The 23,314-nt window shown below is 61.5% G+C and overlaps 2 protein-coding genes across 6 annotated transcripts in view; one reads left to right on the top strand and one right to left on the bottom strand.

Annotated features, from left to right (window-relative positions):
- PRDM16 (PR/SET domain 16) overlaps nucleotides 1–11,839 on the bottom strand; it is a 323,024-nt gene extending 311,185 nt beyond the window's left edge. For 4 of the 5 annotated variants that reach the window (XM_036826123.1, XM_036826133.1, XM_036826139.1 and 1 more), the window contains exon 1: nucleotides 11,624–11,839. In XM_036826123.1, coding sequence (XP_036682018.1) covers nucleotides 11,624–11,660 — 37 coding nt within the window. In that variant the 5' untranslated portion in view covers nucleotides 11,661–11,839. The remainder of the gene's footprint in view (nucleotides 1–11,623) is intronic. The other variant, XM_036826157.1, reaches the window with a different exon arrangement.
- Nucleotides 11,840–12,742: 903 nt separating this feature from the next.
- LOC118881348 lies at nucleotides 12,743–17,657 on the top strand. Its single transcript, XM_036826171.1, has 4 exons — nucleotides 12,743–12,796; nucleotides 12,881–13,586; nucleotides 13,941–14,046; nucleotides 14,163–17,657. The coding sequence occupies exons 2-4, from the start codon at nucleotides 13,258–13,260 to the stop codon at nucleotides 14,382–14,384; spliced, it is 657 nt and encodes a 218-aa protein (XP_036682066.1). The 5' UTR covers nucleotides 12,743–12,796; nucleotides 12,881–13,257; the 3' UTR covers nucleotides 14,385–17,657.
- The last annotated feature ends 5,657 nt before the right edge of the window (nucleotides 17,658–23,314 follow it).

The raw sequence follows: 23,314 nt of genomic DNA, 5'->3' as shown, positions 1-23,314 counted from the left end.
CGCGGGGACACTCTCCAGCACACGCACGTGCTCAATAAAGACGCGTGGGGGAGCCGAGCATCGGGGACCCAAGCGCCCAGTGTCACCCGGCTTATTGTCAGAGATGTCACGTCTCCCCAGGCTCCGGGGAAACATGAAAACCTCCCATTGGCCCAGGGTTACTTGTTGCTGCTCTGATTTCATTTGCAAGGAAGAAGACAGGGACCCCCGTTCCTCTGGCCGGAAACCTGTGAGAAGCCCCCTGGTTGGAAAGGGCACTGGGCTGGCTCAAGGCTGCCTTGGCTCAGCTGGAGGAGCGGCCGGTGCATGCTTTAACAACCGACATCAGTGCGGCGGACGGCATGGACTTTGGGAGGGCGGAGGACAGCGCCCGGCATCCTGTCGTGGGGCTTATTTTTAAAGTCACGTCAAATCACTTCCAGGGAAAAATTGATCTGTCTCTGATAGCTTTTCCTCCTGCTAACGTGATAAATAAATAATTAGCCACATCGTCGGGCTGTTTCATTAAAGAAAAGGATGGCTGGATGGGCCGAGATAGAGAAGCCGATCAGAAAGACAGAGCCCGGCTGTAAACCCCCCCAATGTTTTATGACACCATTTGTATTCTGTCAGTCACAAGCTTTATGTTCAGCCCAAGCTGGGAACTGAATACCCTATTCAGAGAGGTACTCACGGGCGTGTTATTGCCATTTAATATTTTCGCACACAGACACATCATTATCTCGGAACCTGACACTGGCAGCATAATTCTGCAATTTTTCAAGAGGGCCTAATTTTTCTAAATGTGAGCGTGAGGGCCCGGGATTATCTAAACAGCCTCCGCTCCTCTTTGTTTCTTCTCGGGGGTTATAAACTGCAGGAAAGTGCTCACACATCGGCCTCTCTGCACCTTTGAACTTCTCCCGTCTCTGCTCACACAACAACCAGCTGCAAATGGCTCTGGGCCGGGAGGCCCGGCTGCCGCAGCCCCCGTTCCAGACGCCGCGGGGAGCTAAGTGGCGTCGGAGGACAGCGAAAGTGAGGGGGTCTTTGCAGAGCACAAGTGGGCAGGGAGGTGCAGCGCAGCTGACAAAAAAGAACGGCCCGAGGGTGCGTCTCATTCAGACAGCAGACCCAGGCTTGCCCAGAAGTGCCCGCATACGTGTGCACGCGCACAGCACACACGTGGGTGCGTCCGCACGCTCCCCAGAGACCACCTCGGCACGTTGTCCAGATGAAGGGTGTATGTCAGGGGCCGCGTCTCCCTCGAGCTGCCTCAGTTCTGGCCAACAAAATGCTCCCCGGCTTTCAGGCAGTTCAAGAATGCACTGGCTTTTCCAAGAACGAGCTGAGAGTGACTTGCGAAGAAGGCCGGCTTCCCAGGAAGGCATCTCGGGACGAGCAGGTGGCAGCGAAGAGGAAGGTGGCACAGCCCGTGCCCCACGCTGGTTGCTGCAGCCCCAAGCAGCTCGACACTTACCGAGCAATCGACGTTCTCTGTGTCACAAGCTCCCTCCCGAAAGGGACCCCGGGGGCCTTCAGGCAGCCTGGCGTTCTTCTCCTCACTGACACCCCAGAAATAGTACCCAGGACCCCACCTTGATCGAACCCTGATGCCAGCAGGGCGGCGCGTGGGGAGAGGGGTGACCCATAGCCACGTCTGAACTTGGGGGCTGGGAATGGCTGTCAGGTCAGCACAGGCCGGTGACGCTCATTCCAACACAGTGAGGACCTAATCCTCTCGCTTTCCTGGAACCGAGGGCGGAAGCGGCCTCTGCGGCAAAAATATGAATTCTAGGGACGTGGCCTCACTCTGAACCTTCACAAGGAAGCGTCACCTAAGGGCAAAACAGTGCCAGGGAGCAACAGGGGCCCTGGCGCATCTGCGCGAGGGAGGGAGGAGGGACCCCAGGGCTCTCCTGTGGTCAGCACTCAGGCTCCCCCAGTGACCATGATTTTCAGTCTTTGTTTCAATGTTTTAAGGACCGAGGTGACCAGGCATCTCTGAAGAGGCTGTTACAGCCCATTGAGCAGATACAAATGTCTGAGCATTTTTAAGTGCCCGCCCCTTCCCCTCCGAGAAGCAGCTAGACAGAGCAGCTTAGATGGGAGACTCTTATATGAATCCATATCTCAGCATAACATTGACTGCCAGCACCTGAACACAGATACGGGACTAAACTGTGTCCCAGGAAAGGTTCCCGGTCCTATTCAGTTCCCATCCGTCATTGCTTGACCCAGGCATTTCCCTCCTGTGCTGAAACGCTGGAGGTGCCCTGCCTGCCACTGGTACCGGAGAAGCACTGCACAAATTTCATCTGAGCCACTGAATTTAAGGGCCAGGGGGCTCACGGAAGCAACGACAGCTACGGAAACCTCCTCTCTGGCATTCCCTCCCTCCCTCCCTCCCTCTCCTTCTGGCCTTTCTAACTTGAACTAGAGAAGTTGGTTGGGGGTTCTGCCACCCCTCCATCAGCACAGAGCCAAGGCTCGGGAGGCCCGAGAGAGCTTGGGGCCCCCAAATGTGCTGAGCTGGGGGAGGCCTGCTGGCTCGCTCCCCTTCCAAACAGTTTGAACACAGAAGCCCAGCCCCCAGGCAAGGACCTGCTGGCCGGTGAGGGCCAAGAGTCAGGTGGGCACCTGTGACTGCCCAGACTCATCACACTGCCCAGGGCGCGGTGACATCACCACATCGTCCTCCAGGTGGGCCACCCCGGGCAAGCATCCCGCAGCTGCCCGGGACCCTCAGGCATGGCTCAGAGCCCGGCACACAGTAGGCCCATGGACAACGTTCAGGGATGAGTGGACGGATGGAACAGAGCAGCCAAAACAAACAGAAGACCTGAGCCTGCAGGACGTGGGAGGCCTCTGATGAGAAAAGAGCCGGCAGATGCCACGAGCTGTTGAAACCCCGAAGGCAGATGTGAGGATGGAAAAGACTTAGTATGGCTGAGGGGCCGGGAAGGCGGCTGGAGGGAGGGGTCCGGCTGGACGTCAGGGGCCAAACAGACCCCAGCACCTGTGCTCCCCGGTTTGAAGATAAAGTCACGAGCTAAGGACCGTGTGTGCTTTATATCCTGGCTGAACTGGATAGTCGGACTCGAAGTATCAAAGTGGATGCTTTGCTGTGGCCCCGAACGGCCCCCACGGAGGCGGGTGGCCGTGGACCAACAAAGCATCTTCCCAACCAGGCCCAGGAGGTAAAAGCGACACTCGGTTCTGACTGTCTGTCTGCCTGGAGGGGGGTGTCCCGACTCAGCCCCACCCGGCCCGAGGACCCTCGCCTCCCAGGCAGAATCACCTCCCCGAACGCCATGGTCCCTTCCAGAACCTTCTGTGTGGTCATGCCTGCCTGCAGCCGGGGAAGAAGCACACAAGGCGCAAAATACCCACGCGTCCACACCCTGCAGCCCCTTGGCCGAGTCACAACTCACTTTCACTCTCCCGGACGGCCCCCCCTTCCCCGGCTTCAAAGGCGAGGGCTGGTGGTCATGAGCCGAGGCAGGCGTGGCGGTCGGGAGGGGGACACAGCCCAGCCCAGAGTCGGAGCGGACGGAGTGCGGACTCTGGGGACTGAGAACCACATCCCGCCAAGCCCATCCCTCGGGCCGACTCTGGGGTGAGGTCCCCCTGCGGCCTCAGGAGCAACATCCAGGGGGCCTAAGGGCACAGCCTTGACATTTGCACCAAGCATCCAGCTCTGTTATTCTTTCTAAAGTAGGCAAGTGGACAAAACCACTCATTTCTCAACTCGGCAGACCCTGAAAAGAAAGCAGACCTCACGCCCGACCACCACCCTGGGCTCATGGAGTCACGGTGACACGGCCTGGTCCCCAGAGCCAGGGGTCTCAGGAGATCCAGCCTGGGCCCTCCCGGCCCTGCCCCTCCAGGCACGGCCATGAGAAACAGGAGGGGGCTTCAGACCCAAAGAGGAGGTGCCAGGGTCTCCCTCATGCCTCACCATCACCCCACATCAAAATTCATTATGGAATATAAATTTTACATCAAAAATCAAATCTACCTAAATCCATCCAGGGGAGTCAGAAGGCTAAAGGGCAGGGTGATAGTTCTTAATGTGGCCAGAAGTGCCCAAGTATGTTTCTGGAACCTTCCTAGGAAACCCCTGCGTGCGTCCCGGGAACCCCTCTCCCCCCACATCAGCAGGACAGCAGCCCTGGTGCCTGGCTTCAAACCGAGCCGCCTGGGGTCTTTTCTTCCTGTTAATTCCCCTTGGCATTGCCTGGGGCTGGGAGGGAGACAGACCCCCAGAGGAAGCCCATAGCGCCAGCACAGGGAAAATGACAGTGGGCACGGCGGCCGAGCCGGTGTGTCCTGCCCCTCCCCACCCCCACGCTGGGGAAGCAGAGGCTTTGGAGCACGACACAGGTCTCCTTGAAAAGCACCTCAGAACCAGGAGGCGGCCGGTCAGAGGAACCCTGCACTATGCCCACGTCCTTCCCCGCAGATGCGTCTCCATCCACATACCTGCGGGAGTGAGGAGAAAGTATCCTCCATCACCGGCCTCATAACTGCAGAGCAGCTCAGGCCGGGCCAGGGCTTGCGTGGGTAACTCGGCTTCCAACACACACACACTGGGGCTCACCCCCCTGACGCACCCCATGCTGGATGGGGTGCAGACCAAAGGCACACACCTCCCTGGATATTTGTGACCTGCTGACAAGCAGCACAAGTCTGCTGAATTTCCTAACCGAGTTCATTTTGCAGAATCCTCACGTCAGGCTCAGAAAGTGGGTGTTCGGGGCGACGGGTTGTCTCTTCGGAGATGAGCAGAGCAAGGGTTGACCTCACTTCCCCAAGTTTGAGCCCGGGAACACCGTCCATGGAGTGGTTTTGCTTCCATGCCTGTAAAGCCTGCTTGTGGGCCTCTCCTCCCACCTGGGGGGCCCGGAGGGGAAGGCTGGGTACGCTAAGGGCTCTGCAGCATCTTGGGGTCCCCTCTGCCCCGAGGCGAATTTTAGATGAGCCCTTTGCCGCGTCAACCATCCCACCTCAAGGGCAGGGTCAGGCCAGAGTGAAAAAGGGACCCAGCACTCATCAGATTTGTTTAAATATAGGCTCCACTGTCTCCACCCTGAAAGATGCGTGTTTGGGGTTGAGAACGGCACACGCGTCAGATGGAAAATGTGCACGGGGTAATGTGGAGCCTTATTTGGAGGAGATAAAATATTCACCAGGACCCAGCCATGTTTTAAAATGATTATAAATTATTTTAACAGTGCATTTGCAAAGGGTTATAAAAACAGCCATAATATATTTTTTTCCTTAGATTCTAGAATTACCAGTGTGACAGCTAATGCAATAATGATTTGTTTCAAATGCCAGTGTTTAAGCTGTATAAAGCTGATTTTATACATTTTTCCAGTAGGCCGCATTGTAGTTAATGAAATTAAACACACCAATCGCATTTGTCCCCAGGGGACGAGGAACTGAACACACCACTGGTTTATTTTTTTATTAAAATAAATTGCAGCCGGCAAGATGGACTAATTGCATACAGAATTGAAAAAGAAACATTCCATTGATATAATTAAGCCAATTTTCATGGACAGAAATAGTTATGGTGGATATAAAATAAGCAAAGCCTTCACCAGAATCTGACTTTCTTCCTTTTTTTTTCCCGCAGAATGTTAACTATTAAACAAATATGTATCTCGGGCCAGCACACTCCTATCTGCGGCCCCAAGGCATTGTTCCTCGGAGGCCACGGAGAGGCCGCCGGCCTGGCCAGAGCGCCTTCAGACCGAGGAGGACTGGATCGTGAAAGCCGGAGAGAGGAGAGTGGTCAGAGCAGAAGAGGCCACCCCCGTTGCCCTGGGAGCTTGGCAGCCCTGTCCGGCCTGGAATGGCCACCGTGGCCCTGGCTGGAGCTTGTGAGGTGCCCAGACTTGAGGAACAGCGGCCGATTCCGGGCTGGACCTGAAACTGCAGCCAGCGGCTCCTCCGCCCTGTGGGTCAGGTCCACGGCCACAGTTCCTCCTCTCCCCGATTGCCTGGGGGGAGGGGGGAGGATTACTTCCCTCCAGATTTGCGGTGGGGGTGGCGGTAGGGGTGCGAGGGGGGAGCCAGCAGGTCCTACACCTCCTGCGCTGGCTCGAGAGAAAGGCAGTAAGTGGGGTGCAGACGAGGCCAACCCCTGGTCAACACTCCAGCTCTCCTGCACCTGTCCTTGGGAGAGGACACCCAGAGCCAGGGGCTGGAGACCCTGGCAAGGCCTCTGCCCAGCCTGCGTGGGGAAAGCAGAGTGGAAGAGTCCAGTCCCGGGCGGAGAAAGAATCCAGTCTGAAGGAGGCGAGTGCACAAGGCAGCCAGTTGCATTCACAAGCTGTAAGCACATGGATATCTTACTTGCTTTTTAAGAACAGACCTGTTACAAGCTGACCGTTGGCCCTGGGAAAATGCTTAAAACCTGACACACTAAAAAAATAAAATAAAATAAAATCCTCGGAATTAACTGCAGGCTGCAGCGCCCTGGTGGGGGGCGGGGTGCTAAATAAGAAACCCTGGAGAGCTTTACAGAACATTCAGTTTCACCATTAACTTGCTGTGTGATCTTGTCGGGTTATTTGACCTCTCTGTGCCCTGGGTTTCTTACCCAGAAAAGTGGCGCCGGCTAGCCACACTTTATCCTCCTCAGGGTCAGTGAACGGAGTGGGTCGTGCCTCCCAAGCGGACCATGAGCACCTTTACGGGACCGTCGCCCCGAGGCTGCAGCGAGCGGCACGGAAACATGGGCAGCGGCTCAGGCTGCAGCCCGCTCGGGCCTCCCCGCAGGTGCGTGCCAGAGTGCACGGACCCCAGCGGCAAGTTCGGCGATAGGCAGGGCTCGTTCCTGGAAAGCCGAACCCCCAACCCCGCCTCGGTTTTCCCGCACCGGCCCGACTTAGACCCAGCCTTCCGGGCCCACTGCCGCGTCTCTCCGGGCCCAGGTCCGCGAAGCGACTTGGAACCGCACACGGCCTGCAGCCCACGGAGTCTGGGCGAGGGTCAGCAGTCGGGAGGGGTGAGGAGCCCGCCCTCCTCATTCCAGGAAGCCCAGGGAGGCGGGGACCCCTGGGGCCAGACTGCGGTCCTGGAGGAGGAGGTCTGGGCTGAGACCAGGGGCTCAGCGCAGCCACCGCCACCGACCCGCTGCGCGGTGTAGACGCGGGCGCTCCTTGCGCCGCGCCGTAGTTGCCGCGACTTTGTGCGCAGAGAACCCCAGGCCGCGGAGACCATCCGCTCAGCCTGGGGACCCCCGGCCCGGCCCGGCGCGTCTGGAGCCCCGGGCAGCCCGAGCCCGCGCCCGCAGCTAGGCCGGGCCGGCTCCCTCCACCTCGAGAAGTTTCTTGCCCGCGCGCGCGCGGGGACGGCGCCCAGGCTGTTCCTAGTCCTCCTGCGCCGGCTATGTGAGCTGCAGCGTCCAAGACTTGTTACACGGGTTTGATTCAAAACCTGATAAATTGTATTTAACGCTATTTGAAATTTTTAAACGAAATTATTCACAAGATTTTTAATCCTGGACAATTTTTGTTGAAACTCTAATTATAGGTCACCTTAATTACCAGCCCAGCCCCCAAGGATCCCTAATTGCCTCCTAATTGAATAAAACAGGGGGCTAATCGCGCCCACGGCGGCCCAGCGAGCTGGCGCGCCTCCCCTAGGGGCTGGTTGATGGGACCCCCGGGCCGACCTCTCCGCCCACACCAGGCCTCTCAACAGAAACGGGGGACCGGGTCCCATGCCCTGAGCTCTGCCCAGAAGGGAGACGCCCGGTGCCTAGGGGGCCGCGGGCGGGGAGGGGAGAGGAGGACCGGCCCGCACCTGCACCACGCCAGCAGCCAACGGGAGCAGCGGGGCGGCCCTGAGTGGCGCAGGGTGACTGGGGACCCCAGGGCAGAGCGGGTGCCCTTCCCCCAGGGAGCCCGTCGGGAGGTCACTCCATGAACAGGGATCCCCCCTCCAGCGGGGCCTCGGCACCCTGGCACGCCCGCGGGGCCCCTGGCAAGCCAGAGCCTTCGGGCCATCCGCGCACCGCCGCGGGGCACCTGGCCTTGGCCGCCAGCCCTGCACCCCGCCCCTCCACCGCAGCCTCCGCGTTTTCGCCCGAAGCGGGGTAAGCCGCCAGACTCCCGCTGGACATTTCCTGGCGCTGCTGCCCTACCAGGCGTCCAGATGGGAGGCTGCTGTCCGGCTCCTGGGAGAGGACGAGTGGAAGGGGCAGGCCTCCGCCCTCCCCCACCCCCGAGGGTGGGAGAAGGCTGGGCCCAGCAGGGCTGCAGCCTGGCCTGTTTCTGCTGGGGAGAAGGACCAGGCTGGCAGCTCAGCCTACAGCCAGGCTCCCCCCAGCCTGTCACACACATCAGTCTCCAAGGAGGCGCACAGAGCCTTCCTCTAGCAAGAGGCAGTGCCCCCACCCACACCCCAGGGGCTAGGTGGCAGTCAGTAGCTGTCTGGAGGAGACTCTTCCCAGGCCTGAAATACGCAGTGTCTCGGACTCTGGGGTCTGTCACCTCCACGGGGATCAGGCCTCACGGGCACTTCCATGAGGGCCCTGGCTGGATGCTGTTTCGGGGGCACATCCTTCCTCCCCCAGGGTCCCTACCTGCCCACCTGGCTCCCAACAGCGGCAGAAACACAAAGCTTTTGTGTGGCATTTCATTTTTAAGTGTCGGGCAGGGACGGCCCCATTTCCCCACCGGCCAGCAAAGCCTAGCCGTGTGTGAGGGGACCCTGGCCCCGACCTGTCCTCACCCGGCTCAGGCCTCCCAGGCTCAGCTTGAGATGGAGGGTTTCCCAGCAGCTGATCTGTAGCCCTGGCCTGAGTGCCCCAGTGTCCTCTGACCTTACAAGCTCAACTCAGAGCCCCCAGTGTGGGCCCCAAAGTTGCTACCAACTCAGCCAGCACGCAGACCCAGCGGGAGAGACCCCCTGGAGTGGGGTCCTGGGGAAACACAAACAAAATTAGAGCCCCAGATGCACCCTCTAGGGCAGCCCCCCAAGCTCTGAATGGGGGGGGTCACACCCCACCCCCGACCCGGCTGTCCCTCCACGCCTGGCACATGGCCGCGGGCACAGGCCAGTCCTGCACGCTGGCCTTGTCACCACGACCTCTCTCCCTTCTCCCAGCCCCCTGACCCTGGCGGGGATGTGGCTTGGAGGGAGAGGTTCTGTTGGTGGCACTGGGTCTGCCCCACTACCTCGGATTCAGGTAATGGAGTCAGGTTCCTCGGGACGCCCACATCTGCTTAAAATACTGTCCAAAGAAATGAAATTTCTCAGTGGATCCAGTGATCTGTGTCGGGCAGGCAGCGAGGTCCCGTGCCTGCCTGGGCCACCTTCTTGGGGAGGGCTGGGGGCAGCTGTCCCGGCTGTGGAGCGCAGGCAGGAGGGGTTCCCACAGCTCGCTCCAGTGTGGCTCCAGCTGGGTCTGGGCCTGACAGCCCTGCTCCGCGCTGGCTTTTTCTCAATAAGGACTCCCAGGAAAAGAAACCCTGTGCTCTGCCCTACCCTTGGGTCCAGTTCTCCCGCCTCTGAGTCGGGCTGCACGTCACTGCCAGGCACCCATTCTAAGGCCCTAGGCAGAGCCGGGCCGGGAACCTTCCCCACCTGGCTGGCGTGGAGTACACAGAGAGCTGAGGGCCAGACGGGCAGCCGGCGGGCGTGGGACGCTCGCAAGTTTCGGCGGCCGCGCCGAGCGCCCTGAGCCGGCCTCTCGCTTGCAGCGAAGGCCCGGCGAGAATTCGGCCGCTTTCCACCTTCTCGCTCCAGCTTCGGGCCCTTCCTCGGGGAGAGCCTGACCCGGGCAGCCTGCCGCAGGGGAGCCGAGTCACTGAGGAGATCCGCGGCGCACAAACAGACCCCGACACGCACACGAACACGCATACTCCGCGCGCCCGCCGGCGGGCAGATAGCACGCGCACAAGCCACCGAACGCGGGGCCTTGTTCGCACCAAGAGGGGCCAGAGGTCACGGGAGGCCGGGGAGGCCGAAGCCACGAGCCCTGGGCAGAGGAGACCGGCTGGAAATGGGCGCTTCAACGAGGGGCCCCGAGCGGCTGCGGGCGGAGTCCAGGGTCGTCCTGCGGAAGCTGGGAGCTGCTTTTCCCCCGCGGGCCCGACGCGAGGCCTACGACTCGGGGGGAGGGGGGCGGTGCGGCTGAGCCGGCCGAGCACCGAACCGAGAGGGTAGGACTTCTTCGGAAAAGTGCCGGGAGTTTCGCGCCCCCCGGGCTCACGCTTGGGGGCTCGGCCCTGCGTGCTGCGAGGCCCGGACGGGCAGGGTCGGGCCCAGGAGGACCGGACCGATCGGCCTGGTGGTCCGGCAGGGATTCCCCAGGGGAGCAGGCCGGGCGCCCCTTCTGCGGGTGGGCGGGCGGCCGCGGAGGAGGGGGCGGCGAGAGCTGGAGGAGCCGAGAACGCTCGGGACGGCGCTCGCCGCTTCGCTGCAGCCGGGCCGCGGCCGGGCTTCGGGAGCCGCGCTCGCCGGGCCGCGGCGCCGCCGCCCCCACCTGCCCGCCTCTCGGGCCGCAGCCCCGGGCCCGCGGGCCTGGCACCGGATGGCGCCGGCGGCCGGGGCGCGGAGGGCGCGCGGGTGGCCCCAGGCGCGGCGGCGGGCTGTGGGGCGGGCGGCGAGCGCACCCGGCCGGCGGCGAGGACCGGGCTGGCGGCGGGCTGGGCGCGCGGAGCCCGGGGCTCGGCCCGAGACGGAGCGAAAGAGAAAGTAAGACCGGGGACCGGGCAGTCTCGCCGGGGGCAGCTCTGTCCCCGCCGGGCCTCGGGGCGGTGCCAGGCGAGCGGGCGCGGGAGGGTCCGAGCGGGGCCGAGGTCGGCGGCGGCGGCGGCGGGGAGGAAGGCGGCCCGGTGGGGACTCTCCTGCCGGGAGCACCGGCGCCGGGGCGGCCGCGCGGGCTGCCGGAGTCGCGCAGGAGCGCCCGCCGCCGCGCGGGGCACCAGTTGGGAATAAACTTCACGACCATAGTTCCAAGCCCAGGAAAACGCCTCCATTTTGCTCCCCCAGTGGCTGTGGCTGTCCTGCCGTCGCCACCCCTGCCCTTGCGCCCGAGGAACCGGGTGGGCGCCGGCTCGCGCCCCCTCCTCCGCCCCCTCCCCGGCTCGGGGTCTCCCTCCTCTGCGCCCGGCTGGCGGACGCCAAAGGCGGTGCTCTAGCGCCCACTATTTCAAAAGCCCGGAATATGATTTGACCAGGACTGAGAGCCACTCGGAGAGAGAGGGAGAGAGCGAGCGAGGAGGAAAAAGTTGCTCTCCCCTTTCGTCAACTTTTCGCTAACTTTCGCTTTTCGCTCCCCTCCACCCCCAGCCCTCCCCCTCCGCCCCCCTCCCCGGCCCCCACCGCGCGCCTCGGGTTCCCGGGCCCGAGCGCTTGACACTGGGGGGGGGGGAGGGGGTTCGGCGAGGAGGGGGCCGGCGCCTTCGGGGAGCGCGCGGCCCGGGCGCCCCGAGCCTCCGCGCCGAGCCCGGTCGCCCCGGAGCGCGGGAGGCGGAGCAGCCCCCGGGCCGCGCGGCCGATCCGGGGGCCGAGAGCCTGAGGCGCGCCGGCCGCGCCCCGACGCGCACCCCTGGCCCGGGCGCCCCGGCCCCGCGGCCCGGGCCCGGCGGCGCGGCGCGGCCGAGCGCGGGAGACTTACTTTTGGCTAGCTTCCTCGCCCTCGCCTTGGATCGCATGGTGTCGGCTCGCGGAATCTCTCTCCTCCTCCTTGAGTCCAGAAGCAGCTACACACTATCTTCATCTCCCCAGCATTGTCAGTTTGGACACCTTCGCACATGCGCACAGAGCACTCAATCTGACACCCCTCGCCGGGGCCAAAAAAACTTTGCAATGTATTCATCATCCTCATCGTCGCGCCGCCGCCGCCGCCGCCTCCTCGGCGCGGGATTGGGGGGCTCTCCTCGGCCTTCCTGGTCTTCACCTCACTTATCTCTCTCCCCCCCCGCCCCTCCCTCCCCCTTCCTCCCCCCTCCCTCCCCCCCCTCCCCTTTCAGCGCAGCTCGGAACTGGCCCTTTAAGAAAACATTCCGTGCTCGGCGCTCCCGCCCGGGGCCCGCACCCCGGACACTTTAAAAGGACCCAGGTGGCCCCGGAGGCGAGGTGACTATTCGCCCCCCCCCCCTTCCCCTGAGTCGCGTCGCGCTGCTGCTCCCGCCCCAGCTGGGGCCGAAGATGGAGTGGCGGCGGGGTTTGTCCTCGAGACTTCCTTGGATCTGGGGGCAAACGCGCCGACAGTTCGGACGCGGGTCTGGCTGGTTTTGCTTCGTCTTATTGCATTTTATGACTAATTAAAAAGCTTTGCGTTCACCGTCGCCCCAGCCCGCTTTCCTCCTGGCTTTTCCCTCCGCCCCTGCCCCTGGCCCGCGATCGCCCGAACCCGGCTCCTTCGAAGCCCCCTTCGGGCCCCGCCGCCCCCCTCGGGCCTCCCCGGCCCCCGCCTCCGCCCCCACCCCGCCCCCACCCCTTCGCCCCCACCCAACCGCTCTAGCTTCGGGCTCCGCGGCTCAAAAACAACAGCGGCAGCGCCGCCAGCTCCGCGCTCCGCCACTGCCCGGGCCGGCGGGCGGAACTCGGACCCGCCGCCCTCGGTCCCGCACGGAGCCGCAGGGAGCAGCGCGCCGGGCACTGGGGAGGCGGCGCCGGGGCAGCCGTCCCAGCGCCGGGCGCCCTGCACCTCGCCGCCTCGGGCGGGCCCGCTCTCTCCTGCCTCCGCGGCCCCAGGTGAGTACCCAACGGCGCGAGCGCCCGAGCTGGGCCACCTCGAGCGACCGGAGCCTCTGGGGACACGTCCCCCTCGCCTCGCGCGGCCCAGGTGCGTCTCGGGCTGGAGAGCCGGCGGAGGAGCAGGTGCCGGAGCGCTGGCGGGAGCCGACTGGGCGTTGCTTCTGCCCCACAGCCCTCAAATTCGGCGGTGCGGCGGCGGAGGGGCAGGCTGGGCGCAGGCAGTGTGTTCCGGGCCCAGGGGCCTGGAGGGGACGGTGAGAACTGCTCATTCGAGTATGTCTGGGATTCGAGAAGGAATTGGAAGCAAACGGAGGCGCTGACCCCCGCGCTCTTTCAAGTACCAGGGTTCTGCCAGGCTGCGGGACTTGGAGCTGCCAGAGAGTCTCCCTGAGCCGGGGAGGGGTCGTGTGCGCGGTGCGGGGTCTTTGCCGCCCTGGGTGGGCTTCGGGCCGTGCCCCTCCCCTTTGTTGTGCAGTGAGACCAGTGGCGCCTCCGCTGGGACCTACATTCGGAACCCCGCGCCCTCGCCATAAAAGAGGTGAACTGGCAATGTCCAAGGAGCTGCCCCCGAGACCCTGGGGTCCTAGCAGAGGCGCCCCGATGCCAAGGGGCGCATGGCCCACGCTACCCCAGAGGAAAGCCCGACGGAGCCGGGCTTGTCAAAAGCCAGCGGCGGCAGCGCGCTGGGCCTTCCACCCTGGCCTCTCCGCCGTCCTCAGCCGCTTCCCTGCCGGGATTCGAACCCCGACGGAGCCCCCACTGCTGGGGGGTGGGGTGTCCAGGCTTGCGCCCGCCCGCTTACTGCCCCGGACGGAGAAGGCGCTCTCTGCCCGGCCGGGATGCCCACTGACCGCCGCCTCTGTTGTTTCCGGCCCTTGGTGAGTGTTGCCTGCGGTGGCGGCCCCGAATTCACCATCAGCTCAGTCCCCTGGCCCGCTGCCCTCCGATGGCCTGTGGCTCGCCGCCTCCCCCTCGCCGCCTCCCGAACCCTGACCATCTTTCCTCGGAGACTGGGCAGAGAACCGCCAGGCTCAGAGGGTCCCTGGGCCTTGTTGCCAGGCCCTCCGGGGCTTGGAGGAGAGTCCCCACGAGGGGCTAGGGCGTGGCTGCCCTGGGTCCTCGTGGGCTCAGAGCCCTCTCAAGCCCAGGGTGTGTGTGTATGTGGAGGGGTCGCTGGGAGAGGCAGGAAGGGAGCTGGAGCCCCCCGCTCTGGAGCTGTCTCCCTCACCCAGCCACGGCAGGCTCCAGCAGGGAGCAGAATTGCGCTGGGGCGCTGGCCAGGAGAACACAAACACAGGGTCGCCCTCCCGCCTCGGCACCCCAGATTCTCCCAGCCAGGTTAGGTGTGAGACCTGGGGGGAATACAGTGGCTCCTGTGAAGCCCTCCCACCTGCAGAGAGAGGGAGTCCCTTCCCCACCCCGACCCCCAGCGTAGCACTGTTTCTCCCACCCAGGTGGCAGCCAGCAGGACCCGAGGTCAGGAAGGCCCAGCCTCTTCTGGGGGTGCCCCAGCTCACTCAGGCCCTCTCTGTGCTCCCTCCCTCAGCTCATGCGGTGGTGACAATTGTGGAGCAGTCTCCAGACTCTGGGACTGCACCCTTGCCGGGGCCCAGGAGAGGAGGGCGGGCGTCCGGGGAGAGGGCCTGTCGGTGCTGTCTCTGGCCGGTGTCCCCTAGGGCCCTGGAGGGTGGGGAGGACTACAGCTCCGAGCCTGCCTGGGGAGGAGTAAGCTAGCGGTCAAGGGTGACCAGGAAGACAGCCGAGGTGCCGACACCCCCAGGGTGCTCTCTCGAATCAGCCCCATCAGCTTGAGAAGCCCGGGCGGGCCGTCCCCAAGGCCATGGCCCTGGCCGAGGTTGGGTCCCGGCCTGGCCAGGCCCTGCCCCCGCGTGGTGAGACTTAGACCTGACGGAGAGCAGGTCAGGCCTCAGGGAGAGTCCTGAGGAGCAAAAGGGTGGAGCAGGGGAAATCAGATGCAGGTCCTCCGGGGCGCCCAGCTCTGTGTCCTGCCCCACCGCGGACATTAAGAGACTTGGGGAAACAGCTTGGGCCAGGGGGGCGCTCAGCCAGAATAGGGCAGTTTTCATTTCAATGGTACCAAAAGGTTTAAAGGCTGTTTTCAAACTGAGCTAAGCTTTGGGGATTCTTGTGGCCGGGCCAAAGCTGGGACCTGGGGACTCCGCACTGGGGTGGGAGTACGCAAGTGCCACCCACCCCGTCCCTGGTGCCCTCCACAGGGGCTTCTGTCCCTGCCAGACTGTCCAAGGCTGGTGGCGTGTGGGTCGGCCACAGTGATGTGCTCTACGCCCTATGGTGTTTGGGAACAGACTTCAATGCTGCGGTCTAGGGGACGGGAGGGGGGACTTCTACCACCAACTTCTGCCGCAACCTAGAATCCTGCTTCAGGCCAGAGCTCAGCACACTCCCAGCCTCACCAGCAAGCAGGGAGGTGCAGCTGGAGACCCAAGACCAGATGAACTCCTTTGAGAAAAGGCTGGGCTCGGGAGAGAGCACGTGAAGTTGCTCCTGCAGGGCTATCGTAAGCCTCACTGCGGGCCCCAGGGCTCCCAAGAAGCCCATTTGTAATAAACCACACTGGGGTACCGTGCACTCCCAGCGTCCAAACTGCGGGGCTGGAGGGTCCCTTTGCTCGGCCAGGAAGGGGCCCCATGCCAACTGGAAGAGGCCGTGCCTGTGGAGAGGAGGTCCACATCGTGAGGTCTGTGGGCCTGGAGGTGCAGGGTCAGAGCCGTCCAGCGGCCCAGCGCAGGACCTCTGCAGACTGTGGCTGCGGGGTGGGAACAGGCAGCCAACGGGCCAGATGCACTGACTCCGCTAGGTTCCCGCTGCTTTCCTCCACGTTCCCCTCAGTGTTCGCTGAATTTGGCCACTGGCTCCAGGCACTCAGTCTCCAGGCTCCATCGGATGACAAGTCAAGTTCTGTTCACCCTCCAGTTTCTGCTCAGAAAAGAGTAGCTGAGAGAATAAAAGCAGGCTCCGTTCGTTGACGTGGGGTCTCCTCTCCGGAGACCCGGAATTGCCCCAGGAGGCGTCCAGACCACCAGTCCTCGCCCCACCCCCGACTTGGGGCCACCGAGTCAGGCCGAGATGGGGGTCTCCCTCCCTGGGCACATTCTGCCCCACACTAGGTGGAAATGGCCCCCATTTGAGCAGCAGCAGGAGACCACGCGGGATGCTTGGGGACAAGCAGTATGGTTCCCACTGCACACAGAAGAGAGCGGAGATGGTCTCTGTGGCCAGCAGGGGACCCAGTCGGGGGCTGAATGCAGAGGGCTTCCAGCCTGGGGTGAACAGTGTTTGGTCCAGCATGGGGTGGGGGGGCACAGGCAACCCACAGAGCCCTTTCCTCCCCGGCCGGACCTCCACACTGGCCCCACGGTGGGTGCTGCCCCAGCACCGCTCCTCAGCCCCAGACTGGGACCACAGGAGCCTCCCTGGACCCTGGGGTTAGTATTTCAGACCTCCTTTTGCCCCTCTTCCTACCCCAGGCCCAGAGACACTCGCTGTGACCCAGGTAAGTTTAGAAGCCAGAAGCACACAGGACCCGATTTCTGGCCAGCGAGTTCAGAAGCTATGTGGCGACTCAGAGCGGAGGCCTCCCGGCACCCACACCCAGTCCCTGGTTCTGGAGTGGGTCACAGAGAGGGTTGGGACGCTCCCAACCAAGACTTCCCAGGAATGTGAGCCATGTAGCTGATTTCGAACAAACCCCAGATGTTTAGAAGCCTACTTCCTTCTCAGGCAGGAGGACGCTCTCTCTTGTAGACCGGCAGCCCCTTGGGAGGGCTCCGGTGATTTCTCTGCGGGGATCTTGGAGTCCTGGCTAAGGCCACCATCTTGCAGGAGCGCAGATGCTCATAAGGGGCACCTGGGGTCTGCCACGTGCTTTGGGGGGATGTGATGAGTTTTGTTTTCTTTTTTTTAATTTAAGAGATTGAGGCTGTGGGCTTGAACTCCCTCGTTTGAGCCAGGTGGGAGTTGACTCCAGTATCTCGGCCCAAACCGGCACCCCAAGAAGCGCAGGAAGTCCCTGGCGACTCGTTCCGCCGCAGCGCGCAAAGCGGGAGGGACTCAGCGGCTAAGTCCCGGGGCTCCAGCAACCGCGCGCGGGCTCCGGCTCTGGCTCCGGCCTCGGCCGCCGAGAGCAGTAAACGGAATCGGTTTCCCACGCTTTCCCTCTCCATGCCAGAACTTTTCAAAACCCGCTTAAGAATTCCGTCGTCCAATTTGCGCGGATCCTGAGCCTCGCGTTCACCCCGCCCCACCTGGAGAGAGGACCCTCGCGCCGCCCGCACCCCCGGGCCGCCCGCCCGCGCACGTGGGGAGCAACTTCGTTCCCCTCAGCGCCCTGGCCCTGCGGCGCGGGCAGAGCTCCGCCCCGCAGAGGTGGCACTGCGGTCGCTCCGGAACGCTGCCCGCGTAGACGCGGCCGCCGCCTCCTGCTCCAGGTTCCGGCTGCGCGCAGGCAGGGCCCTGTGGCAACAACGAAAACGGAGAGCCGCGTCGCTTTCCGGGCGTCCGAGTCCCGGGAGCCTCTGGGTGGGAGCCTGCCCTCCGCGTCCCCAGACGCCTCAGAGCCGAGCAGACTCCGCCATCCACACCTGGGCTTGCCAAGCCCTCTCCTCTGCGTCCTCTGAACCTTGGTCCCTTCCCCTACACCCCGACCCCGTTAGTCTGTAAACCAAATTTCGCCTTTGGTCCTGCCGCGTCCTCCCGACGTAACCGTGGAGGAGGATTTCTTCACGCCTCAGTTTCCCCATCTGTGCAGTGGGGCAAAATACTCCTGCGCCCCTCCCAGGGTTGATGTGGGATTGGCAGGGAGAGCGGAGGATGGAAAACGCCCGGCGGGGCCCAGCGCTGCCCACCTTTTGGGGCTCAGAGGTCGTGCCCAGACCGCAAGGGGCCCAAGGTTGCTCTTGAGCGATCGCTGCCCTCCCCCTTTTCTCCCCCCGCCCCCACCCCAGAACGCCCCTCCCCCCGGCGCGGTGGCGGAGGTGCGAGGGTCCCTCTCGGCGCCCAAGCGCCTCCAGTCTCCGCTCTGTCCCTGGACAGGGTTTCCCTCGCCCTGGGCGGTTCTCTCAGTTTCCTTTGGGGCCCAGGGAGGTTTAACACAACAGGCTCCAACTCTCGGGGTGGTACCACCGGGCACCCAAAATCTCACAGAGGGTGGGTGCTGGGGATGCCGGGGGAGGGGAGACAGGCGATAGAAGCCCTGATTCCAGGTGAGCTCGCAGAAGGGAATTTGCCCCCGTCCCTCTCCCTCCCTGCGCCGCGGGGTGTCGGGCTTCTGGGCGGGACCCTGGGGCGTGACCTAGGGCTTAGAGATCAGCCTTAAACTAGCCCAGCTAGTGGTGAGGGAGGGAATAGGGAGCTAGGGGAGCTCGGGGAAGGGCACGGCCTGTTCAAACCGTCCCGGCTGCCCACTGCTTCTGGGCAGGACCAGTGGAGGATGGGGGGTGGCGAGGGGGCGCCAAGTGGACACACCCTCCCCAGGTCCCCTTGACCTGCCACCAAACCAGTAATCGCCGGCGGCTCTCTGAACCGGCAAGAAAACGGAAGAGACCAGGACCGCCCCAGGCAGGGAAAAAAATTACCTCTTGTGCTGAGTGACCCGAAGCTGATGGAATCAGTTGGGGATTCCTGTCCCCTGGGGCAGGGCTGGCTTCTTCTGCCTCTGGCGCCCAAGCCCAGGACCCGGGGGCTCTAAGAAGGAAACAGGGCACATGCAGCTCTTGGCTCCGCTGCCCCTGCCAGGGCTTCTCCACCTTCTCTCCCTTCTGCGAGGGCAGTGGGGCTCCCACCCCAGTCCTCCCTCTCGAATCTGCAGGAGGTTCCCCGGTGAAGGAAGGAACGGTGGCCGGAATGACAGGGACATGCTGACACAGGGCCCTGCGCCTGCACCTCAAGCAGGTCAGGGGTCCTCACTGAGGACTGAGGGACGAGGGTAGCAGCCCCTCACTCATGGGGCACCCCCCCCATGATATCAGTGGAACTATGATGAGTGTCTTGCCGGGTGGGGGGCAGCAGAGGGATTGCCTGGGCACTGCCCTCACCACGCACTAACACAGGACGCCTCCCCTGCTCTCCCGAAGGACAAGCAGACTGCTGGGGGGAGGGGGGGGCCGGAGGAGTTCAGCTTAGTCAGAGCCAGCTCCTTCCCCATTCCGCCTGGGACTCTGGGTCAGCCCCCCACCGGCCTCCTGGGCACCCCAATTTCCTGCTGTGCAATATGGGGTGCTGTGGGCACAGCTGCCTGCAGGGGCGGGGCCTGGCACCTCCTGGGAGCTCTTGGGCTCTTGGAGAGGGGCCTGCTAATGGCAGGAGTCCCTGCACCCTCTGACCCCTCCTCTCCCAGAATCAAGGCCTGCTTCCAGGGCTCTGAGTTGGATTCATGGAGGGCAAGTCCTCGCTCCCTTGCTGGACACAGAGGGCAAAGGACTGGGGACGGGGCTCCGGGAGCTGTGGGTTCCCCTCGCCCTGCAGCTCTTAACACACTCCCAGAGTCAGGCCTACCCTCCTGACCTTGGTCTGGTCAGAGTGGAGGCTGTCCGAGGGCCAGCTGGTCTCCTGGCACCTGCCTTCAGTGCTTCCCATAGGTCGCCACCTGCCCCCTGAGAGGCCAAGGCCCTCAGACTGTGTGCAGACCTAATATTCATTCATTCATTCATTGATGTATGGCCAGGGGCCCTGGTAAGGCTGGTGCGCCTGGAACTTACAGTCGCACGGCGGGGGCTGAATGTGAAGCCGGTTCCTCCAGCAGACCTGCAGCTTCCAGGGCATCTTACCCTCCCCTCCCCCCGCTCCCCCCAGGGTCCCAGTGCCTGGCCCACGCCTGGGAGTGTGCTTGGAGCTCAGTGAATGAATGAATGAATGAATGAACAAATGAAGAGGGCTGAGTGAGTAGAAAATGACCTGGGATACCTGAAGGCTGATTTCAGCCCAGGAGACGGAGGAGGCGTGGGCAACCTTCCAGGCCAGGGCAGTGGAGGTGCAGCCCTGTGCTGAGTGCCCTTTCCTTCAGCTGTCCTGATTCAAAAAGGGCCGCCCTGCATTCAGCAGCCTGTGCCAAGGGACAGGGACGAGACACAGCAGTGAGCAAGCCACCCAGGTCCCCTGCTGCAAGGTGCAGGGTTTGCAAAAGGGAAGCCCACTTGCTCTGGGGTGGGTGGGGTCAGTGGGATGATGGAGGCAGGGGACAGTGGCAGAAAGAGCATCCTCGGGAGACATGCGGTCTCTCCATGGGCTTCCCTGGCCTGGAGTGACGGAGCCCGGGTGGTGCCGGGGCTCCTGTACCAGGCAGCGTGCTGGTGGCCGCCCAGCTCACTCCCATCCCTGGGCTGCGTCACAGTGCGTGTGACCCTCATGACAACCCCACACCGTAGAACCGCAGTCAGGAGAAACTGGTGCTCAGAGGTGCAAGGACTTCCCACAGAGGCGGGACAGTGGGAGTCACCTGCTGGACACAGATCCCTGTTCCAGGTGCCACGCAGCAGGATGTCTGCAGGGTTTGCGGAGGACAGACGGACACACCGCCGTGGAGGGAGGGGTCTTCATCCGGGACCTTTCCTGGGTTTCATGTGGTGCCAGGATCGTGAGCTCCAGAGGAGGCTCTGGCCTTTGGGTCACCATGTGCTCCTGACAATGACCGTGTCCAGAAAGACTCAGCCACTTGGGGCTGGTATTTTCTCAGAGTCCAGCTGTCGCTGGGGAGTCAGACCAGTGGCTGACTGCCACCCAGTGGCATCCCAGGGCCATCCTAGGGCCGCCCCCGGGGCACAGACCAGTGGCTTCGGGTGCCCAGTTTGGAGCTAACATTTCAAGCAAGTCAGGCGCAGAATCTGGGCTTCTAGGAAGAAATTTCCAATCATGAAATGTGTCATTTGAGAAAATATATGTGTCAGTTAAGTGTGCGCTGAGCCTGGACCACATGGGACATAGTTGTTCTAATAAACATGAATAAGCCAGTTTTCACATTAGAGAAATAACAGTTTCGAGTAGAAATGTGGCACTTTAAAAAGAGGTTAATTAATAAACAGCAGGTAATTGTTCGTGGCACATGGTGGCAGAGGGTAATTTTCATTTTAGAGCAGAGAAGGGCCAAATGCCCCCCCCCCCACCAAACTCAGATTTTTTGTGTAATAATCACCTTGGCTTCACCTCCGCCTTTAATTTTTACAGCTGGAGCTGTTTATCATCGCTCCAACTTTCGCTAAAAAGGAAAAACTATCACTTGAACAAAGCCATTGAAAACTCAGCATCATATGTGGATTTCTTAACATAAATAAATCATACAAACCAAGATTTACGTTCTCCAAATGATGTCATTCGCTGAAGGCTGCCTTCCCAATCAAATCAACAGTTAGTGACTCTCCTTTTGTGTGTGTGCTTTTTTGCAAAATAAGAAAAGCCGCTCTGGAATCCTCGTTGCTCTTTTTCTCCGCTCTGCCCGGGACATCAGAAAGGTTTCTCCCTTTCTGATCAGCAGAACCGGGTCTAAAAGGCGACCACAGACTCAACGCCACAGACCGCATTTCAAGCCTTTGTTTTTGAAACCTAAGTTCTGAGTTGAAAGACTATTAAAGCTTCCTGAAGGGTTTGTTCAGACCCCAGCAGAAGCTGAGGACCCTGTGGGTCTCCCAGAAGCTAGGATGAGAGTCATCACATTGAAATGAATGAGGAAGATGAAAATCACCACCAGTGATGCGCCCGTACTACGGAGGAGTGTTCGGCCACAGCAAGGAACAAAGCCCTGACACAGACCACGATGGGCATGGACTCAGTGAATAAAGCTAGTCAGACCAGGCCACGTACCGTACAATGCCACCTATGTGACACGTCCAGGATGGGCAAATCCATAGAGACAGAAAAGAGACCGCTGTTTGCCAGGGCTGGAGGAGAGGTATGTGGAGGTGACTGCTTCCTTAGCATGGGGTTTCCCTCTGGGAAGATGAAAATGTTCTGGAACTAGATAGCCCACTTTAAAACAGGGAATGTCATGCTATGTGAATTGTATCTCAATAAATCGGTTATTTAAAAATCACTACTGAGTATGTACGTTTCAAAAGCTTTATGCTCATCTTACAGCTTTTTCAGTTTTGAAATGAGCGTGCAGACGGATGAGTGTGTAAGAGGCACGTGCATACCTGCAGGGTATAATGTGAGCGCTGGCCCCAGCTCCTGGGTGAAGCATAAGCACGTGACCATTTTCTTCAAAGCTCTCTGTGCAGCCCCCTTTCCCTAATTGTGTCCCCTTCCCACCAGCCCAGAGGTAACCACCCCCAGGTTTTGGTGTTAACCATCTCCTTGACTTGATTTCCAGCTTTATCATGTAATATAGATCCTGAAAATGTGAGTCCAGCCACAGAAGCTTACTCAAATTGAAGTGAGTGAGGAACATTAAAATCATGAGTAGCGGGTACGTGAAACGTGGTGAATCCAAACTGTGACATATTTCTCAGCCAGAGAAGGGAATGAAGTCCTCACACCTGTTACAGCATGGAGGGCCCTTGAGAACATGATGCTCAGTGAGAGAAGACAATCACAAAAGGCCACATATTGTACGATGCTGTTGATATAAAGTGTCCAAAATAGGCAAATCCAGAGGGACAGAACACAGATCAGTGGTTGCCTACCTGTGGAAGGAAAAGCAGTGGCATCTCATCAGGTGAAGCTTTCAAGAGATGAGCCAGACCACAGTCTGGCTCCAGCCCCTGGGCGTTGACAGGAAACCCTCAGTTGGAAGCCAGCAGGAAAATAAGGCTGACCAAGGTCAGGTGCCCCGTGATCGGAGTGTGGGTGATCTATCCATTCAGGAGCATGCGTTCATTGCACACCTACTATGTGCCAGGGCAGCCGTAGCCCCAAGGATATAGCAGTGACTGAAACAGACAAAAGGCTCTCCCTCCCCCACCAGCTCCCTTTCTCATGGGGAGGGAGCAATAAGCCAGATACAGCGGGTGGAAGGCTGCACTACTGTGAGAATAAGGAAAAAGGAGAGGTGAGGGGTTGGGGGTGAGGAGTGCGCAATTCTCAAAAGGGAGGCCTGGGGACACTTCCCTGAGGTGGTGGCATTTGAGCAGGGATGTGAGGGAGTGAGAAGGGTGCCACGTGCACATCGAGAGGAACAGCATTTGGGCAACGGGAACAGCCAGTGCGGAGCCCAGAGGCGAAAGCACCCAGTGCTGGAGCAGAAGGAAGGAGGGAGAGGAGCAGGAAATCCATCAGGGGGTAGTGGGCTGGGGAAGGCCGCAGACTGAGGCTGTGGCTGGAATTAAGATGGTTAATCAGCTGACCTCGAAGTAGGGAGAGCATCTCCTGGGTTATGTGGCTGGGCCCAGTGTCATCACAAGGCTCCTTAAATGTGGTAGACGGAAGCAGAAAGATTCAGATGGCCTTGCTGGCTTTGCATATGGAAGGGGCCAGGAGCCAAGGAGAGCAGGCAGCCTCTAGAAGACAGAAAAGGCAAGAAAATCTATTCTAGACCCTCCAGAAAAGAAAGCAGTCTGACCAATGATACCTTGATTTTCACCCAGTGAGACTCACTTCAGACTTCTGACCCGCAGACTAGTGAAATGGTAAATCTGTG

This window comes from Balaenoptera musculus, chromosome 1, assembly GCF_009873245.2.
Source record: "Balaenoptera musculus isolate JJ_BM4_2016_0621 chromosome 1, mBalMus1.pri.v3, whole genome shotgun sequence".
Taxonomy (NCBI): Eukaryota; Metazoa; Chordata; class Mammalia; order Artiodactyla; family Balaenopteridae; genus Balaenoptera; species Balaenoptera musculus.
Note: the sequence above shows the minus strand (reverse complement) of the source record. Positions and strands in the feature narration are given on the sequence as shown.

Excerpts from the sequence above, each read along its gene's own strand:
- LOC118881348 (XM_036826171.1), top strand. The coding sequence starts at position 13,258 with ATGTCCAAGGAGCTGCCCCCGAGACCCTGGGGTCCTAGCAGAGGCGCC. Across the intron at positions 13,587-13,940 it reads TCTGTTGTTTCCGGCCCTTG|CCACGGCAGGCTCCAGCAGG; the intron begins GTGAGTGTTGCC and ends TCCCTCACCCAG. Across the intron at positions 14,047-14,162 it reads CCCCAGATTCTCCCAGCCAG|GTGGCAGCCAGCAGGACCCG; the intron begins GTTAGGTGTGAG and ends TCTCCCACCCAG.